Source organism: Poeciliopsis prolifica, unplaced genomic scaffold (assembly GCF_027474105.1).
Source record: "Poeciliopsis prolifica strain line A6 unplaced genomic scaffold, Auburn_PproV2 SCAFFOLD064, whole genome shotgun sequence".
In the NCBI taxonomy this organism is placed as follows: Eukaryota; Metazoa; Chordata; class Actinopteri; order Cyprinodontiformes; family Poeciliidae; genus Poeciliopsis; species Poeciliopsis prolifica.
Window position 1 is genome coordinate 1124897 of NW_026562439.1, and position 17261 is coordinate 1142157.

The 17261-nt window shown below is 41.5% G+C and overlaps 1 protein-coding gene across 2 annotated transcripts in view; it reads right to left on the reverse strand.

The window, feature by feature from the left end:
* The window catches only part of cntln (centlein, centrosomal protein), a 100991-nt gene that overhangs the window by 39354 nt on the left and 44376 nt on the right, over nt 1–17261 (reverse strand). For both annotated transcript variants that reach the window (XM_055019925.1, XM_055019926.1), the window contains exons 13-18: nt 16494–16594; nt 12576–12673; nt 10935–11461; nt 8049–8130; nt 6451–6514; nt 2777–3039 (exon numbers count right to left, since the gene is read on the reverse strand). In XM_055019925.1, the coding sequence (XP_054875900.1) occupies nt 2777–3039; nt 6451–6514; nt 8049–8130; nt 10935–11461; nt 12576–12673; nt 16494–16594 (1135 nt within the window). The remainder of the gene's footprint in view (nt 1–2776; nt 3040–6450; nt 6515–8048; nt 8131–10934; nt 11462–12575; nt 12674–16493; nt 16595–17261) is intronic.

Genomic DNA, 17261 nt, shown 5'->3' on the forward strand with positions numbered 1-17261 from the left:
AAAAAACTCTTTGTTAAAAAGTCTACTTTAGTACTGAGTAACTGATAAAATCATTTAAAATAACATAATCAAACAGACCAAAATATAAAGAAGAAATTTTGGAATTTTAAGGACCAAAATGACAATAATTCACAACAAAAAATGACATCAGGCAAAAGAAAATGTTCCCAAACCAGTTTCTTTCAATAAGAAACTTGTGAAACTTTAACAAAAACTGCAGGTGTGTCTGTGGAGTTTTTGTTTTTTATTCAGTGGGTAGAAAATCCAGAAGTTTTAGGTAAGAGTGGAGACATTTCATAATAAAACCACTCAAAAGTAAAAAGTACAGGATAGTAAAAATACTCCTAAAAGTATTTTTTTTTTTTTTCAAAAACAGTTACTTGAGCAATTGTAATTGAGTAAGCGTAAAAATAGTCCAGGATCTTCCTACATGGAGTTTGCATGATGTTCTCCCAATGCCTGCGTCATTTATCGTTACACATTTCTGATGTTAAGATTTTTATTTATTGTCACAATAAATTCCAATTAATGTTTTTTTATTAAAATAAAATAAAATTGTGTTTTACAACTTTTTTCTCTATTGTTTGTTCAATAAAGACATACCAATAAATACGATTTATTGTAGTTTATTCACACTTTTTTATGTGACTGGTGTCCTAAAGTAGAACATTAGAAAAGGGAATGTTTTTAAAGTTGCATTTGTTTGTGGGGCAAAGATTGTTCTGCCATCCATTTATCTAAAAAAGTACTAACAAAGAGTTCTCATAGTCACTTTTATTGTTATTAAAATACTCCCACAACATACTATAAAACTTTGAGTCCACATTACCTACCTCTACTTTCTCCCACAGGTCAAACTGTGTGGTTAATTGTCTGTAGGTGTGAGTGTGTGTATGCGTGTTTGTCTCTGTTTCCCTGCATGGAAAACATGCAAACTTCATGCAGAAAAACTCTCAGGATGGGATTTTACCACCAAACCTATTTAAACACTCATAGTCGGATCCAGTTTAAGGTTTTTAAATGTGTGAGCTGGAAGAACTACCTGGGAAGAAAAATAATGGAAGACACAAGACAAGAGTGTATGACTTTATAAGGCAGTGAGGCAGGAAAAGAGGAGGACAGAATGGCTGAAGAATCAGGAGACAGAGCAACACAAACAAGTCTCTGGGAAGCTGTCATGCTACCTATCACATGATGGCCCCTGTGGAGCCTGTCCTAAGCCAATTACAAGCAGAGTTTTAGTTGGAGAGTGGGCCAGAACCTGCTGGAACAAGTCCAAAGTCTATCACCTCTTGGCCTTTTCAGAGAGGGCAACAAGATCCGGCTTTGACCAGCCGGTCGGCTCCAACTTTCTCTGGTGGAGTGGCATTAATACTGCAGGAGGAGAGAGGAAACAAACAGGAAGACAGCAATTCCCCCTCTGTCCACTCATTCACTCCCTTTTGTGTGTGTGTGTGCGTGTGTGTGTGTGTGCATGTGCGTGTGTGTGTGTGTGTGTGTGTGTGTGCCTCCTCTGCTGTGTCTGAGTCTAAGGTCTCGCTGGGTTTCAGCAATCAGAGGCCTGTTGGGTGCACCAGGGCCACTTCCTGGGTGGCACCGTTGTGAGAGCTGCACTCTTGACTTGTATACAAGTCCACCGAATTGCAACGTTACAAAAAGACACACAGCCTCATCTGGTGTTTGTAGCTATTCACTCTTCACTCTATCAGGTTAATGACTGTTTCTGTCGACATGTTGGTGTGCGTAGTTTGTTTCCTTTCAGACTGACTAACCACTGAATAACTCGACAGGTGAGTGAAGCTCACCTGTAGAAAACAGTTAGCTCGTCTCTATTAGAGGGAGGCTGGATGAATGTAACTGGGCACCTGGTTTTTCATGTACAACTGGCTTGACAAGAGCAACTACAGGAGAAAACTATGAAACAGCGGTAGCAAGACGCTACAGAAGGATTTAGATTTTAATCTCAAAATTCAGACTTTATTTTCTCCAAATTTATACTTTAGAATTCAGAATTGTCAGAATTCTGAGTTCAGACGTTTTCTCAGATTTCAGTCACATAATTTAGATCTTAATGTCAGACTTGTGACTTTAATTTATTAAATTGGGCTATAAAGAGATGAAATATAGGTTCTATATATTTCAATGTGTTTTGATCTTGTATTAGCTCCTGCTGATGTTGAGTTTTGTTTTCATGGTCGGCTCCACCAAAACCAGAGATGAAAAAACTGCAACTTCCACAATAGAGAAATATAATAAAGATCATTATTGAAATAATTATGAGTTCTTATGGACGTTTAGGCTAATAGGAAAATGACAAGATATTTATGTGTTCAGTTCCCTGTTGTAAGAGATCTTGAAATGTTTCTGATGTTCTATGAAGCACCAAACGGTTTCGGCCCTAAACAGCCTTCAGAGTTGCTGGTCAGGTATGAACCTCTGGGTTTCCTGACACCTCTTTCATATCAAACGAGGCCATTTTCTTTCTAAGCTCCTCAGTTCTGAACACCTGAGATATGTAGAAACTGTTGGGACTAAAAACTCTGAACCCATAATACAATTTCTTTACCTCTGCTCCTTTATTTTTCTGAGGAACACTTGTGTAAAAATAAACTTGTCTTGCTTGCTGCTCTTCTCTGCTCTGTGGTTGTAACCTCCACAGAAGAGAGCAGGGCTGTCAGCTGTCTCATTAAAAATATTCACCCACCCCCCCACCAAAAAAAACAAACAAAAAGTGAAATACTTCCAAACCAGCTTTGCTAGTTTACTCCTGTGTTACCTGCGTGAGCTGCTTGCTGCTGTTGAGCTGCACAGTGAGAGAGCCGAGCTGCACCTTGATCACTTCATTGGCCTCTTGCAGCTCTCTAGCTGCAAGCAGAGCATCCTTCTTGGCACTTTGCAGGACGTCTATGTGGCGCTGCAGAGACTCGACGCGCTGCTGTAGAGAGGAGGAGGAGCAGCGCTGGGTCTTCATCAGCCTCTTCTTCCTCCTCTGTTTCTCCCCTCTTGTCCCTCGCTCCCAGGGCTCCTGCTGTTTATCATCTAACAGGAGGGAGAACAAGCAGCTGCCTCAGAGGTGACGTGAGCGGGAAAACTCAGGAATCTGTTTTTAGACGCTCCGGCTGGGAGTTTACCGGCGCATATAGACATGTATGTGCTTCATGTTTTGGCTTTTTCATTACAGTTCAGTTTTATTTAGCTTTTAGTTTTTGTTTGTCAAATTAAATTAGTTTTAGGTAGTTTTTAGAATTTGTTTGCAAGTTTTTATTAATTAAAAAATTGGTTTTAATTAAGCTTTGATTTATAAAAATAGTCCTTTTAGTTTTTTAAAAATTTGGTAAATTCATAGGTCAAAGCATTGTGATGTGATTACGAACAAATCGTATTGGGCAATGAATACTTTAGAAATATATTCAGAATTTTACCAAATGGAAAAGATTACATATTTATTTCCAAAAGCTGCTTTTAGTTGAGCTGGGGGCCAGAAGAAGCTCCATTCATGTAAATAAGTCAGACAAGTTGGACTTGTTAGACTGTATAATTGCTCTGTAAAAATTCATAAAATTTAAGTTCTAAAAAAGAAAAATGGGATTAAATTATCGTTGAACACGGGAAGTCAAAACTGTCCTCAACAAGAAGAAGGTTGCCTTCAGGAGAGGAGACAGGGAGGCCATGAAGGCAGCACAGCAGGAGGTGAAGCAGTGTGTGAGGGAAGCAAAAGACAGCTACAGGAGAAAGGTGGAGCAGAAGCTGAGAGAGAACAACATGAGGGAGGTCTGGGAAGGTGTGAGGACCATCACTGGCCTCAACACAAAGACCAGAGTCGTTGAGGGAACAATGGAGAGGGCAAACCAACTGAACAACTTCTTCAACAGGTTCAACCAGTCTGTGCCCCCCCAACCCCCTCTCTCACTGCAGCCACCTCTGCTCCTTACCACACACCTCCCCACAGACAACAAAACACTGACAACCCCCCCACACACCTCAGCACAACCTCCACCCCACATCACCACAGACCAGGTCAGAGAACAGCTGAGGAAGCTCAAGCCCAGGAAAGCAGCAGGGCCGGACCAGGTGTGTCCAAGGCTGCTGAAGACCTGCGCTGCTGAACTGGGAGAGCCACTACAGCGGATCTTCAACCTCAGCCTGCAGCTAAGGGAAGTGCCCACCCTCTGGAAGACATCCTGCATCGTCCCAGTGCCCAAGAAGAACAGGCCCAGCGAGCTGAATGACTTTCGGCCCGTGGCACTCACTTCACACCTGATGAAGACGTTGGAGCGGCTCTTCCTCGGCCTCCTCAGACCTCAGGTGGAACATGCTCAGGACCTCCTGCAATTCGCCTACCAGGCAGATGTTGGTGTGGAGGATGCCATCCTCTACCTGCTGCACCGGGCCCACTCCCACCTGGATAAGGGCAGTGGCACAGTGAGGATCCTTTTCTTGGACTTCTCCAGTGCCTTTAATACAATCCAGCCCCTTCTGCTCCAGGACAAACTAAATAGCATGGGAGTGGACCAGCACCTGGTCACCTGGATCCATAGTTACCTCACCAACAGGCCGCAGTATGTCAAGCTAAAGGACACCGTGTCTGACACTGTGGTCAGCAGCACAGGAGCCCCTCAGGGCACAGTGCTGGCCCCTCTTCTCTTCACCCTGTACTCCTCTGACTTCCACTACAACTCGGAGCTGTGTCACATACAGAAGTATGCTGATGACACAGCCATAGTCGGATGTATCAGGGACGACGGAGAGGAGGAATATCGCTGTCTGGTGAGGGACTTTGCTCTCTGGTGCCACACAAACCACCTGGAACTCAACACCTCTAAGACAAAGGAGCTGGTTATAGACTTTGGGAGGTCCAGACCAAAGCCGAGACCAGTCGTACTAGAGGGAGGAGGTTGAGGTCGTGGGCTCCTACAAGTACCTCGGGCTGTGGCTGGACAGTAAACTGGATTGGTCAAAACACACCAGCCACCTGTACGGGAAGGTGCAGAGCAGGATGTACTTCCTGAGGAGACTGCGGTCCTTTAACATCTGCAGCAAACTGCTGTGGATGTTCTACCAGTCAGTGATCGCCAGTGTCCTCTTCTACACCGTGGTGTGCTGGGGAGGCAGCACATCCAAGAAGGACACGTCCAGACTGGACAAACTGATCAGGCGTGCCGGCTCTGTGGTCGGCATGAAGCTGGACTCTCTGGTGACGGTGGCAGAGGCGAGGACACTGAACAAACTGCTGGACATCATGGACGATAGCAGCCACCCTCTACACGCCGTCATCAGCAGCCAGAGGAGCCTGTTCAGTGACAGACTGCTGCTTCCCAAGTGCCGGACCAATAGATTCAAGAACTCCTTTGTCCCCCACGCCTTCAGACTGTACAACTCCTCACTGGGGGGTCGGAGGTGACACAGGACAGAGGGAAGAAGGAGTAGTTTTTCTACAAATGTGAACTCCATATTTATCAGGCCAAACCATACAGTGCAATACCATATCACTGGTCAATCTATCGACCAAATTGCTATAATTTCCTTTTGTGTTGTATTTATATTCTTTGTTTTGTATTTAATTTGTATTTTTTTGTATTTTGTGTATGCTTACTGTGTGCCACATTTTTGCCTGTGAGCTGCTGGTAACTATAATTTCCTGAGGGAGTCTTCCCAAGGGATCAATAAAGTCAAGTCTAAGTCTAAGTCTAAGTCTAACAACCAACTGACTTGTGTTTTTTTAAAACCTTTGCTGCCACAAGGATTACAGTGTGCCGTAATTTGACGAATTAAACTGCTTGTGTGGAAAAAATAAGTCAATTTCACATCAGTTTGTGTTTATACTTCAATACCATGAAAATTAAGGATATTATAATTGTGATTTCAATACGTTTTAGTTAGTTTTATAAACGCACAACATAGTTCCAGTTAGCCATTGTTTTTCTCTATAATTATGTTTTTATTTATTTCAGTTAACAAAAGAGTTATTTGAATTTGAGTTTTTGTAATTTTGTTAGCTTTAGTTAATTATAATAAACTTGATGTGCACATGTGAAAACTCAGACACATCGAACTCCTAGAATGAGTTACACTTCTGATTTATACCTACTTAAAGAGTTGAGAGGAAAAAACTGAACAGCAGCAAATTAAATATTTTCGAACACTTAAGAAAGAAAGTGAAAATCTGAAAGGTGTGGCATGTTTTTGTGTTCAGCCCATTTGAGTCACCATATTGTAAAACTGTCTTTCAATGCAGCTGCATTTGGATTCAAGTCTGGACGTCTGGAGTTCAGGGAATATTCTATATATTGAATATCTGAGATTTTATCATTTTATTTCCATTTCACATCTACGCATGTTGAAAACTGCGGCTGTAACGTGACAAAATGTGGAAAACTTAAACGACTTGAATACATCTGTGAGGCACTGTGACTGTATTTAGTTGCTTTGGGTGTGAAAACTTGTGCTGACCTTGTTTTCTGTTGCATCCAGTCGCTGGTGCGTCTGTGCTGAAGCTAATCGACCGCCTGTAGGGCTAGAAGCAGAAAGTCGGTGAGCGTGGCGATAAAACGTCGTTTAATGGAACACAACAGTTGACAAGCTTTGGTTGGCTGACATGGGGATCGCGGTGACACTGTGATCACACACTCTGCTCGGCTTAACACAACAAGACAAATCATCCTGCGCCTAAATAATTCACCTGAACATGTTCAACAAACTCCTACAGTCCCCGACTCAGAGCGTGTAGATCAGCTCTGACAGCTGCTTGCTTTGTTCAATCACCGTCTGAGGGATTCGATTCATCCCACGCCACCAAAGCTACGAGTGTGTCGTCATTTACAAGCAAAAATAATAATGTGCATGCAAGTGTCTGTGACACCTCCCAATGCAAAACAGTTTGTAGTGACATCAAACGAGCCAGGTAGGGTTTAATCAGAGGCAGGTTTGATCAGAGAGGGGAAACGAGGCGTTTGGTTTGTGGCGCGGTGGGTTGTGTGGGGACCTGGGCTGCCACAGCAATGAGGATGGAAGGGTTGACGGGAAAATGAAAGGATCAGGAAAGACGAGTCCTGACAGCTCGCAGGTTATACACTGCAGGCACCGCTTTCAACTTCATGACTCTAATAAAGAGGTGGAAAAAAACACCTTAAATCAAATTATTGATTTGATCTGATATCTGAACATGCTTCATACGAAAACATCCAGACAGCATGGACTTGATCAACTTTGGCAGGTCAAACTGAAGCCAAACTGACAAAATCAGTTCTCAATGTCGCAACTGTGTGAGGAAAATCACATCATTTTGTTCTCAGTCTCTCGCCGTCTGGCCTTTCTTATTAACCTCCCTGGCGAACTTTTCATCCCCCTCTCCATGTTAAACTATGTTTATGTAGAAAAATGACGCTCAATTTGCTAACTCTGTTCAATAATTAGGACTGATCTGGATGTTCATCTGACTGTATGAAAGAGAATCACATTCTGTGTGATAAAGTATGAACCGTTCACACGTAAATACCTGGACGGTCGATGTGAATCGATGCCTCACTATGTTGATGCAGTATTTCATGAAAACGGAACCCCAACCAAGAAGTGAACAGAAATGAAAATTTTCTCAAGCCTGAAATTTCTGGCTAAAATATATATATATTTATCTTATTAGATATTCAACTTTTCCAAGACACTCATTTTGGGTTTTCATCCTCTGTGAGCCAGTCATCAAAATTGCAAGAAAAAATGCCTGAAATTTCTTCTTTTTTTTACTCAAACTTGATTTACAATTTTAATCCATTTGTTTTAACCTTTTAGAAAAAAAAAATTGGCCTTTTTTTTCAAAAATGGCTTTTATTTCAAACATTGGCTCTGTGATTTAACCTGAAGCTGTAAAACATGTTTGTCAAACTTGGTGGGCTGAAGGAGACAATGGTGGGAAAAAAACTCCAGATTTCCAAAAATTAGATCTTCAAAAACAGAAAATTTGATTAATCGATCACAGGAAGCAAATCCAGTGATCTAATCTGACTGGAAATTTGAGCTTTAAAAAAACAGAAGAAATATGAATGAGGACCAACCTGTCCTTGAGTTTGCCGCGTGTGAAGCTCAGTCCCAGAGGACTCCCCGTTCAGACTGTCCGAGTACTCCTCAACACTGTCACTGTAGAGAAAGGTAAAGTTTATTACTGGCTCTCAGAGTACCACCATTGGACAAAAAAATATCCAATTTACCTTTTATGGTTGATTTAGTTGACATCAAGCAAAAATATGTGCATTCCTACCCCCCTCCATCCAACAGAAAATCAATGTCCCGTCCAATTTCTGAGCAGGAAGTGTAAATGTGGGCGTAAATTAAGTGAAAAGCTGCTGGCGAATGCATCAACATGTATGAGAGTGGCTGTGGCCTTCATTAGCTCTCCGAGTGTGACAGACGTGTGTGAGAGGCATGGATGAGCGGAGCGCAGCAAACTTGCATCTGATAGACGCACAGCGAGGGCTTCACAAAACACACACACACGCGCACACACACACAGGTCTATTGACAGTGACCTTTGACGTGAAGGTGGAAGCCAGTGACATTTACGCTGGCGGGTTTATTAAGGTGGGGTCTGGGAGCAGCAGCAGAGGTAAAGAGCGCTGAGTAGAGGCTCTAACTGGGGGATGACATGGCTGGGGGGTTAAATCCAGCCTGGTGAGGACCGGGGACTTGTTGAGGATTACTGATCACCACCAGGGAAACCAAACTTGCATTAATTTGAGAAAGAACCACCAACTTTATGGAGCGGAAACACACCGACCTACAGTTAGTCATTGCAAATTAGAGCTGCAGCTCATGATTAATGTTATAATCGATTATTCTGATGCAAACCAGTCAGAAAAATTTAAAACTACTACTATAACTATTAAAAACTAAACTAAAACTAAACAATATGTAACTACAAACTAGCAAACACTCTAAAAACTAACCAAAACTAACAGAATTAGACAAACACAAAGGCACAAAGAACAAAAACTAAGCTATAATGAAAAACTCAAAAATAACCCTGAAACACACTCAGACCAAAGGACAGTTTGTCAACAAATCAACCTAACAGTCATGTTTTTGGAAAACAGGTCTGATCCAGCATTTCTATCTGGATGCAGCGATTGTGTCCTGCATCCAGCAGGACACATGACTTGATCAAGCTTTTTCTTTCATCCACAATACAAAATAAGTAATAAATATGTAAGATTCCTACTGATATTGTTAATATCAGTACAGTAGATCTGGACAAAATGGCTGCAAAATGAATCGATATAGGCATTTCACATCAGTTGATATCAATATCTGTTTAGTCTTTTGTTTTAAAGATCTGAAATAATCCCAGATTAGAGGTGTGACCTTTCCTTTGTTCGCTCCACAACGTTGTTTTTTATTTTTAAGGTACGGTGACAAAACCTTAAACTGCTGCTGGGCAACTTACTCAACAAGTTGTAGGTAACCAAAGAGTGAATAAGTTAGTTGATGCCACCAACCATGAGAAGTTCAGTGGCTAATAGCTTTTCCTCTACCAGTCTCCCAGAATGCTGTGCGGTTCTGGATCAGAGTACAATGAACATTCTATATATTGAACATTATATATTATATATATTGTTATATTGTGATCTATTGATATTGATCACAATATAAGGTGCTTTACTGTATTGTATCGGAAGTGAAAAAGTGTTATCAGAGCAGCCGTATTAAAAATGTCATAGTTTGCCGATTTAAAGTGACAAAATACAAAAAAATTAAGGTTTTCATATTTTTGCGAGGCTCTCTAGGCCTGACATCTTTATCAGACGACACAGAGCAACGTGTCTGAAAAGAGGATTCCTGTAACATCAGAAAGGCCAAAGGCTTTAAAGTATCAAATCGGTTGACAGGCGCCTTAAATAAGACAACATGTCGGTTTAAACACTCTTGTTCACAAATCCGCTTAGATCCTCCTCTCAGGTAAAGCATTTATTAGACCGCCGCTTATTAGCCACATGGAGGGGTATTAGGCAAGCTGGGCGTTGGTGCACCCAGTCGCTGTTAAATGGCCTCTTGCGGATAGAGCTGGGGAGGATTACGGCGTGATGAATTAGCTGGTGAAGAGGTGGTGAGCGAGCGGGATGGACGGAAAGGCAGCGGCGTTCAGGAAACGGCTTATTTTTGCATAAAACATACATGAAATAATTACTGTCGATGGCTGTTAATTTAGAGGCTGTTAAGCATCTTGTAGACATCTGGTACTGATCCGAGTTGGGTCATTCAAAATTTATCCAACAGAATTAAGGCGAGCAGAGAGGAGAAGACATACACACCGACATGCCACGAGATAACCAGCATAACTACACACAAGGTGGGGTAAGCCTCCGCGCGCGCGTGTGTGTGTGTGTGTGCGTGCGTGCGTGCGTGCGTGCGTGGTGTGTGTGTGTGGGTGTGTGTGGGAGGGGTCCTTGCAGGGGGATCCTTAGTGCTGTCAGGGGGGGTTTGTAAATATGCAAAGAACCAGTAAATTAAATCAAACTGCCAAACTGTCAATTTCGGGGTAGCGTGACTAGTGCATGAAAATGGCATCACTGGAAGGTGTGGAGGCTTCGGCGGCCCCTTATCCCTGGGCTTTTCTGGCACAGGTTCAGCTCTGCGCAGAGAGGTGGCTAATTCTGCATGCAAATTTCAGTCAATAAGCTGCGAGCAAGTCGTCCCAGGATATTTCAAAGGATCTGACAGTAGGCTCTCCCTCCTCTCTCCTTCTCTCTATCATTCTTGCTCACATTCTTGTTTTTGGCTTCTGAATACCAACTAGACAGACAATGAAATTCAATCAGCCGTTTGCTTACGGTTTTTGCATATGCACATTGTCCCCCTTGATGCCGTATCCCCACCGTTCAGAGGACCCGTCCTCTCGTCTCAAACCGACTGAAAATAATGAGGGGGACAGAGAGGGGAATCATTACCTCTCTGCGCTCATGTCCTCCCACTCGTCCTTAGTGGGGCTGAGGTTATGGCCGTGCCAGCTGATGGCTTGATTGGAGCTGACTGTTGGGTGGCGGCGCGGGCGTGGAAGGCCTCTGTGCCAGGTTGTCTTCGGTTTGACCTTGGCGCTGATGTTGGCGGTGCCGGCCGGCCGCGCCGGGCCTGCTGCTCGGTTCCTGTAGAAGTCCCTGGCTGCTCTGGCGATACCCAGCTCCTGCTTCAGCTTCAGCAAGTGATTGTTGAGCCTGGCGATTTCTTTTTGAGCCGCGGCCAGTCGGGATTCCAGAGCCGTGACCTCGCCACGGTGCTGCTCATCACAGACCCGGGTCCGGACCCGGGCCTCCTCCTCCCGGTCAGCTTCCTGGTTCCTCAGAAAGTCGATGGAGGCTTGGAGTCGTCGGCAGTTGTTGGCCAGGTCTTCGTTGGCCTTACGCAGCTTCTGCCTCTCTTCCTTCAGCGCCGCTGTCTGCTCCTCCAACAGCATCAACCTCTGCTCCAAAGAATTCATCTGGAAGAACCAAACACATTGACATGGAACCAACCCGTTCCCCAAGACACACACTCCCTACGTTTCAAAACTCAAATTTGCATTTGAATATTTTCTAAATATTCTGAACAATGAAATACAAATCATTTAACTTGAAAATGCAGCAGTACTCAGCCTTATTATTTGTCCAGTTCACAATTTGTACGTCATAAAGTAGCTATCAATTCAGACATAAAGCAAGACTGTGAGCAGATAACAGTAAGGTTGGGAACAGTGAGAAAACCCAGGCCGACATCAACTAACTGTGATTATTCTAACATTAAATATTCATTAATATAATGTTTCTACTATTGTACAGCAAAATGTAACACCACCACATCCCACACTGAATCTATTTATTGTGTCATAACTTCTGAAAAAACTGAAAATCTCTCTTTGTGAAGTCAAATCATGGTGAAAATGTTGCTTTTCTGCACAAATAACAGAATCTATGAGGATGGACAGTTTGGCATTAAGTCTGTAATCAGCAATGCTTTATATTTCTGGGTGGGGGTGTGGACATTTGACTGCCGCGCCCTGATCTGCCTTAACCCAGACAGCAACCAGCCACTCTTAGTCTTTTTGTTAGATCTTCAATGGAGGCTGTTTAAGAGAACAGGGGCTGCCTGCTGGGTTTGTGCCTCCAGGCATTTTCCCCCCTTTATTTATGTTCTCACACTCTTCCTGCTGGTAGAGCTTGATACCTTTCAAACAAAATTAGACAGCTATCGCCAGCTGTGATGATTCACTGTCATGAAACCAAAACCGAAGCATCGCATGAACTCATGCAAGCAAGATTTTAAAACAAATGCAACCTACCAACACCTCCACTATGAAGTTTAGAACAAAATACTATTTTCTGGTGTAATATTTCTGGCTGCTTATTATAGAGTTCTTCTTGGTAAATCTGAGAAAAACAAAGTACTTACCGGCTGACACTTGACTTTGAAATAACCACAAAGTGATAAAAGACCTTCAAATCTTCCTTGAAAGAGCAAAGCCAAATTTTCCAGGAGACATCTTGCGGGAGATGGCTCTGTCGGGTTTCTTTTATTGGTAATGACACGGAGCACTTAGCGAAGGCACGGTGCCGTACCTTTTTAAAAGACTGTTTCAGCCGACTCGAAGAGAGAGGAGGTTTGATCGGAGTGCTGCTCTTGACCTGCTGCTCCTCTGCCATTTTCTGAAGCAGCTCTGCAAAGAGGAACAAAGCTTCTTATTGTGACACTCTGTGTCAAATCCTGCAGAGGCAATCAATAGAATTATTAAAAGAGGACACATTAAATCAATTAACATTAGTATAGTCTAATTTCCTTCCTCAGGTCTGTGTTTTTTTTCTTTCTTTAGTCAATTATGGCTTAAAGTCACTTTTCCCTCCTTAAAATTCAAGCACTTTTCTAGCATTTTCAAGGTATGTTTTAAAACTTTTCCAACATCACACTGTGAAAACTGTTTCAACTCACTATTATATTCCATTTATTACTGTTATTATTATTTTTTTTTGTCACAGTATTCTACAGTTTGTAGAAGAGATAAGGTAAACTGAAATATTATGTTTTGAAATGTCTCCCTCACCCAAAAAACTGACTGGTCCAGGAGAAAAACACAACTTTAACAAAAGGGTCATGCAATTTCATTAAGGAATAATAAATATTCGTTACACTGAAACAAGTTTTTTGGCATTTAGCACATAGAATAATTTTGGTCACTTCAAATGATCTAAAACAATAAAAGCTTCATCTGATTTAACTTCAGGCAGTGAGAAGAAAAATGGGAAATTAAAATATTTGGTTTCAATATTTTCCAAATTGAGGCTTTTAATCAAGTATTAGATTACACATTATTGCAAAACTGAGCAACTTGACTATAAAGTACTTTGATTCAAGGATTTTACATCAAAATCAAGCACTTTCCAAACCTTGAAAACACAGATTTCAAGTCCCTGCATTAACTCTGTAAAAGTCTTATCATTCACAGGCCCTTTAACTCCAGATTAACAGGAAATTGTTTTATTTTATCGCTTGTAAGGAAATGAAAAAACAGTCTTCAAAGGCACACAGTAGTTCTGAGTATGTGCAACTTTTCTCAGGGGATCTTAAACAAACAGCAGAAGTGCTTGAATCCCAGGTGAGCACATTGCCCCAGGCTGCGTTGCTTTGTACTCCTCTGTGTTTCCTCAGAGCACCTCTATTCTCCACAGACATGCATGCTGCCTTATTGCGGAAACATCAATGATAGCAGTGGCCAGCATCTGATTTCAGGTGATAAAAACAGAATGAATTCAAAAGTCTTGGTGCTCAAGGGCTTAATGCACAAAAAACACACACTGTTAAAGCTTTTGTGTCACTATTTAAAAGGCAGCATATACCTGCCAAGGTGGAAGTAAATGCAAAGGGCAACACAAAACAATCTAAAACTTTCTACCTTTCCTTCTCCATTTTTAAGGATTTATGACAAGACGACCAAAATAATTTGTACAATGAGCTGGAAACATTAAATATTCAGGATCTTGACTTTTCAGGTCAGTTGGATATTTTTTGAGGGAGAAAGAGGGAGGAAAAGGGAAAGATGGCTACGTTGTGGAAAAGCTGCCGCTCCCTTTCTTTGCGTTGACGCCTTGCCCAGGGAAGTTTGTTACATTGAATTAGCCTGGCCTTTTGTCTTCCTTACGTGTCACATTAAATCACACAGAGCACCAAATCGGACAGGAGGGCTGCTGTGTTCGTTGGGTACATAACCAGGCTGAGAGACAATTACCCGGCTGCCGTGTTAGTGGCATGGGAGTTGGCACCTCAGCACTACCTTGATAAGAAGACGTGGTGGCTCCCTAGTCACCTGCAGTTGAAGGAGGTTCTGGCACCGCCGCATACATTAACGTCCCTCCCATGACTCCTCACAGGAAGCAGCTCAAAGGCCCCGTTCCTTTCATCTGCCCCCTTTCGTTAGCGTGATCTCAGAGTGAGCGCTTCAAGCCCACAGCCGTCTGATTGGGTCGCACAAGTTCCTCTCCACTAAAACGCTGTGGCCTTTCTCAAGGTTTTTGTAATAATCTTCCAATTCCCACAGAGTTCTTCTCATACGGGTCGCAGTTAACTTGACAAGGAAAAGAGCAGATTCTCCAGATAAACATGTTCATGAATTCACATACACTTAACTGCTTTCACCAAGGTCATTACATCCTTGCTGCACTGCAAAACACAAAATCTTGCTTGCCAAGTATTTTTATTTAATTTCTAGAGGAAATATCTCGGTACACTTGGAATAAGACAAACCTGACTTACAAGGAACTTTTCAGCAACATATAGGAGCTTGTTTTAAGTCAATAATTTCTAAAGAAGTGCTACTTTCACAGGTAGACTGGCAGAAAATATGCTTAAATGCCAGTTCTCTGGACCAGCAAGGAGCCGTAGTATAACTGGGGTTATGCTACTATTATATCTTTATTATATCTTTATTCAGATATTATTTCTCAATCAAGAATGGTTGGAGTTTTGCTTTGTGGAGAGTTACAGGCAAATATTACCAAGTATTTTTATCTAGTATCTAGTGGAAATATTTTAGTACACGTGCAATAAATCAAAAATAAGTTACAAGTAACTTTTCAATGGAAGTTCTTATCAAAATTAAGGAATTATTTACTTTAAACAAACTCCTATAGCTTTCCGAAAAGTTACGTTTAAATAAGGTTGGAACTTATTTCAAGAGCACTAACATATTTGCTCCAGACAGTTTTTTTGCTTTGAATCAGAACTTTTAACTGGTCTGGACAACTTTTTCCAGTCATTCCAGCTGGAAAAAAGGAATCAGAACCACAGGTCCAGAAACCTTCGTCATCTTAATCTGCTAATGTGGTTTTCTGGTAAAAAGGGGCATAAAAGGACGTTTAAATTTAAATGTTTAATCAATTTAGATGATAGTGAACTTTCACTGTTTTTACTTGTAACAGCAGAGTTTTCTGATTTGTTTTCTAACAAATAAAATCTTTGGGAGAGACATTAGGGTGATAAAAAATAAAATTAATTCTTGTCAAGGTTAATAGTTCAGAGAGCTTTTTCCTATATCATCATTTTACTGTCAATGAATCTTCAGTCTGACAAATATAAATATTTTAATGAAATCACTTCCATTTGATTTGAAATGATGTAACCAATTAGATGATATGAATAGAAAATTAATGACATTAATAAAGTTCAATGTGTCGTATCAACTGCTAAACTTTTCAGAAAAACTGATGCATAACTGTCTTTCTTTTTCTGCCTGACTTCCTAACAAAGCCATCAATAAAAGCAAATTAGCTAATTAGTTCTCTCCTTTGTAGCAAATCATTGCAGCGTAAGACAAAGTCTCTAGTTGTGGAGAAAATGAAAGTGATCTCAAACAGATCTGTTATTGAACTAATTAATTAAATCCACAGGATGAAGTGGACAGCATGTGATGGTGTCATTGAGTGGATTAAAAGAGATGTGCTTTTTAACACAGAGAATGATGCATGTAGACAAAGCTGACGCTGTTTGATCTCCCAATCAATGGGAGAGGAGTTGATCAAGTCTTAATTGACTTGTTCTGTTAATTCCGCAGAGGGGAGTTGTATTAATTCTCCTGATTAATACACATTTCCCAGAGGGGAACGGCTAGCTACCAGCATGCACTTCACCATGAGAGGCGACACCTTGACATATTAATCCTTATTTTTTGTCTGTAGAGGCTTGGTGAGGGATTTGAAATGAATCCATTGTGGTGATGTGGTGGCACAGGGGCAAAGCACGGCCCACGTATTGAGGCCTTAATTCTCGTGCTGGCGGTCACAGGTTTGACTCCCAGTCTGGTGACGTTTGCCACGTCTTCTCCCTCATTACTTTCTTTCCTGTCTAACTACCTCCAAATAAAGACCGCTGGAGCCAACAAAATCTTTTGAAATAAATAAATTAACTATGTAGTAGAATAATTCAAACTAATATAGAGAAAGCTACGGATCGAGATACACAAACAACAATGAAAACAAGAGGGAGTTGACCTTGATGATCATTACTGAGACACATGCGGAGCTCCTTCGCTGTGGTTCGGTCCATAGCAGACTGGACTCGCAGCATGTCCAGCTCCTCTTCTAGGGCAACTCTGCAGAAGAAAAACAACTTTTTACTATTTCACCCATCAATCTGTGATAAGGATGAGAATATTTTGAATTGGAGATGGGATTGTGTAGAGAGTAAAAGAGATTAAAAACAATATTGAAAGCACAATGTTCCGTTTTCAGAAAGACCATAAAATTATTTTGTATTTTTGAGCAAATGTGTGGATCAGGTGAGAGCAGTAACGTTTATGATTTTTAGTTACAGCAAAAAACTCAAATGTTTGAACCGCTGCTTTGAACGACAATTGTTGTAATGCCTCACTGCCACCACATGAGGGCAGTAATGTGCAAAGTTGTTTGCCATTAAGCTGTAAATATGAACCTTGACTAGTCTAAGGCCCAATACTGACTATAGACTATTACCAGTTTCACTTGCAAGTATCAGTCAATTTACACAAAGTTAAAGAAATCTGAGCTGATTTATCATTGCACCCCAAGTTAAAGCACAGACACTTTATGACCTCCACCAAGAAACTTCTCCACGTTTTCATGCCGGTTTTCCAACACGAAAGAGAAAACAACGGCATGACGAGGAAATCATCTAATTAAAATACTTTTTAACACATCTGGAAATCAAAGTGACAAGCAACATGAAACGGTGAGGAAGCAAAGTACGCTGTGCAATATGAATGTGTGTGAGTGTTAACAGGG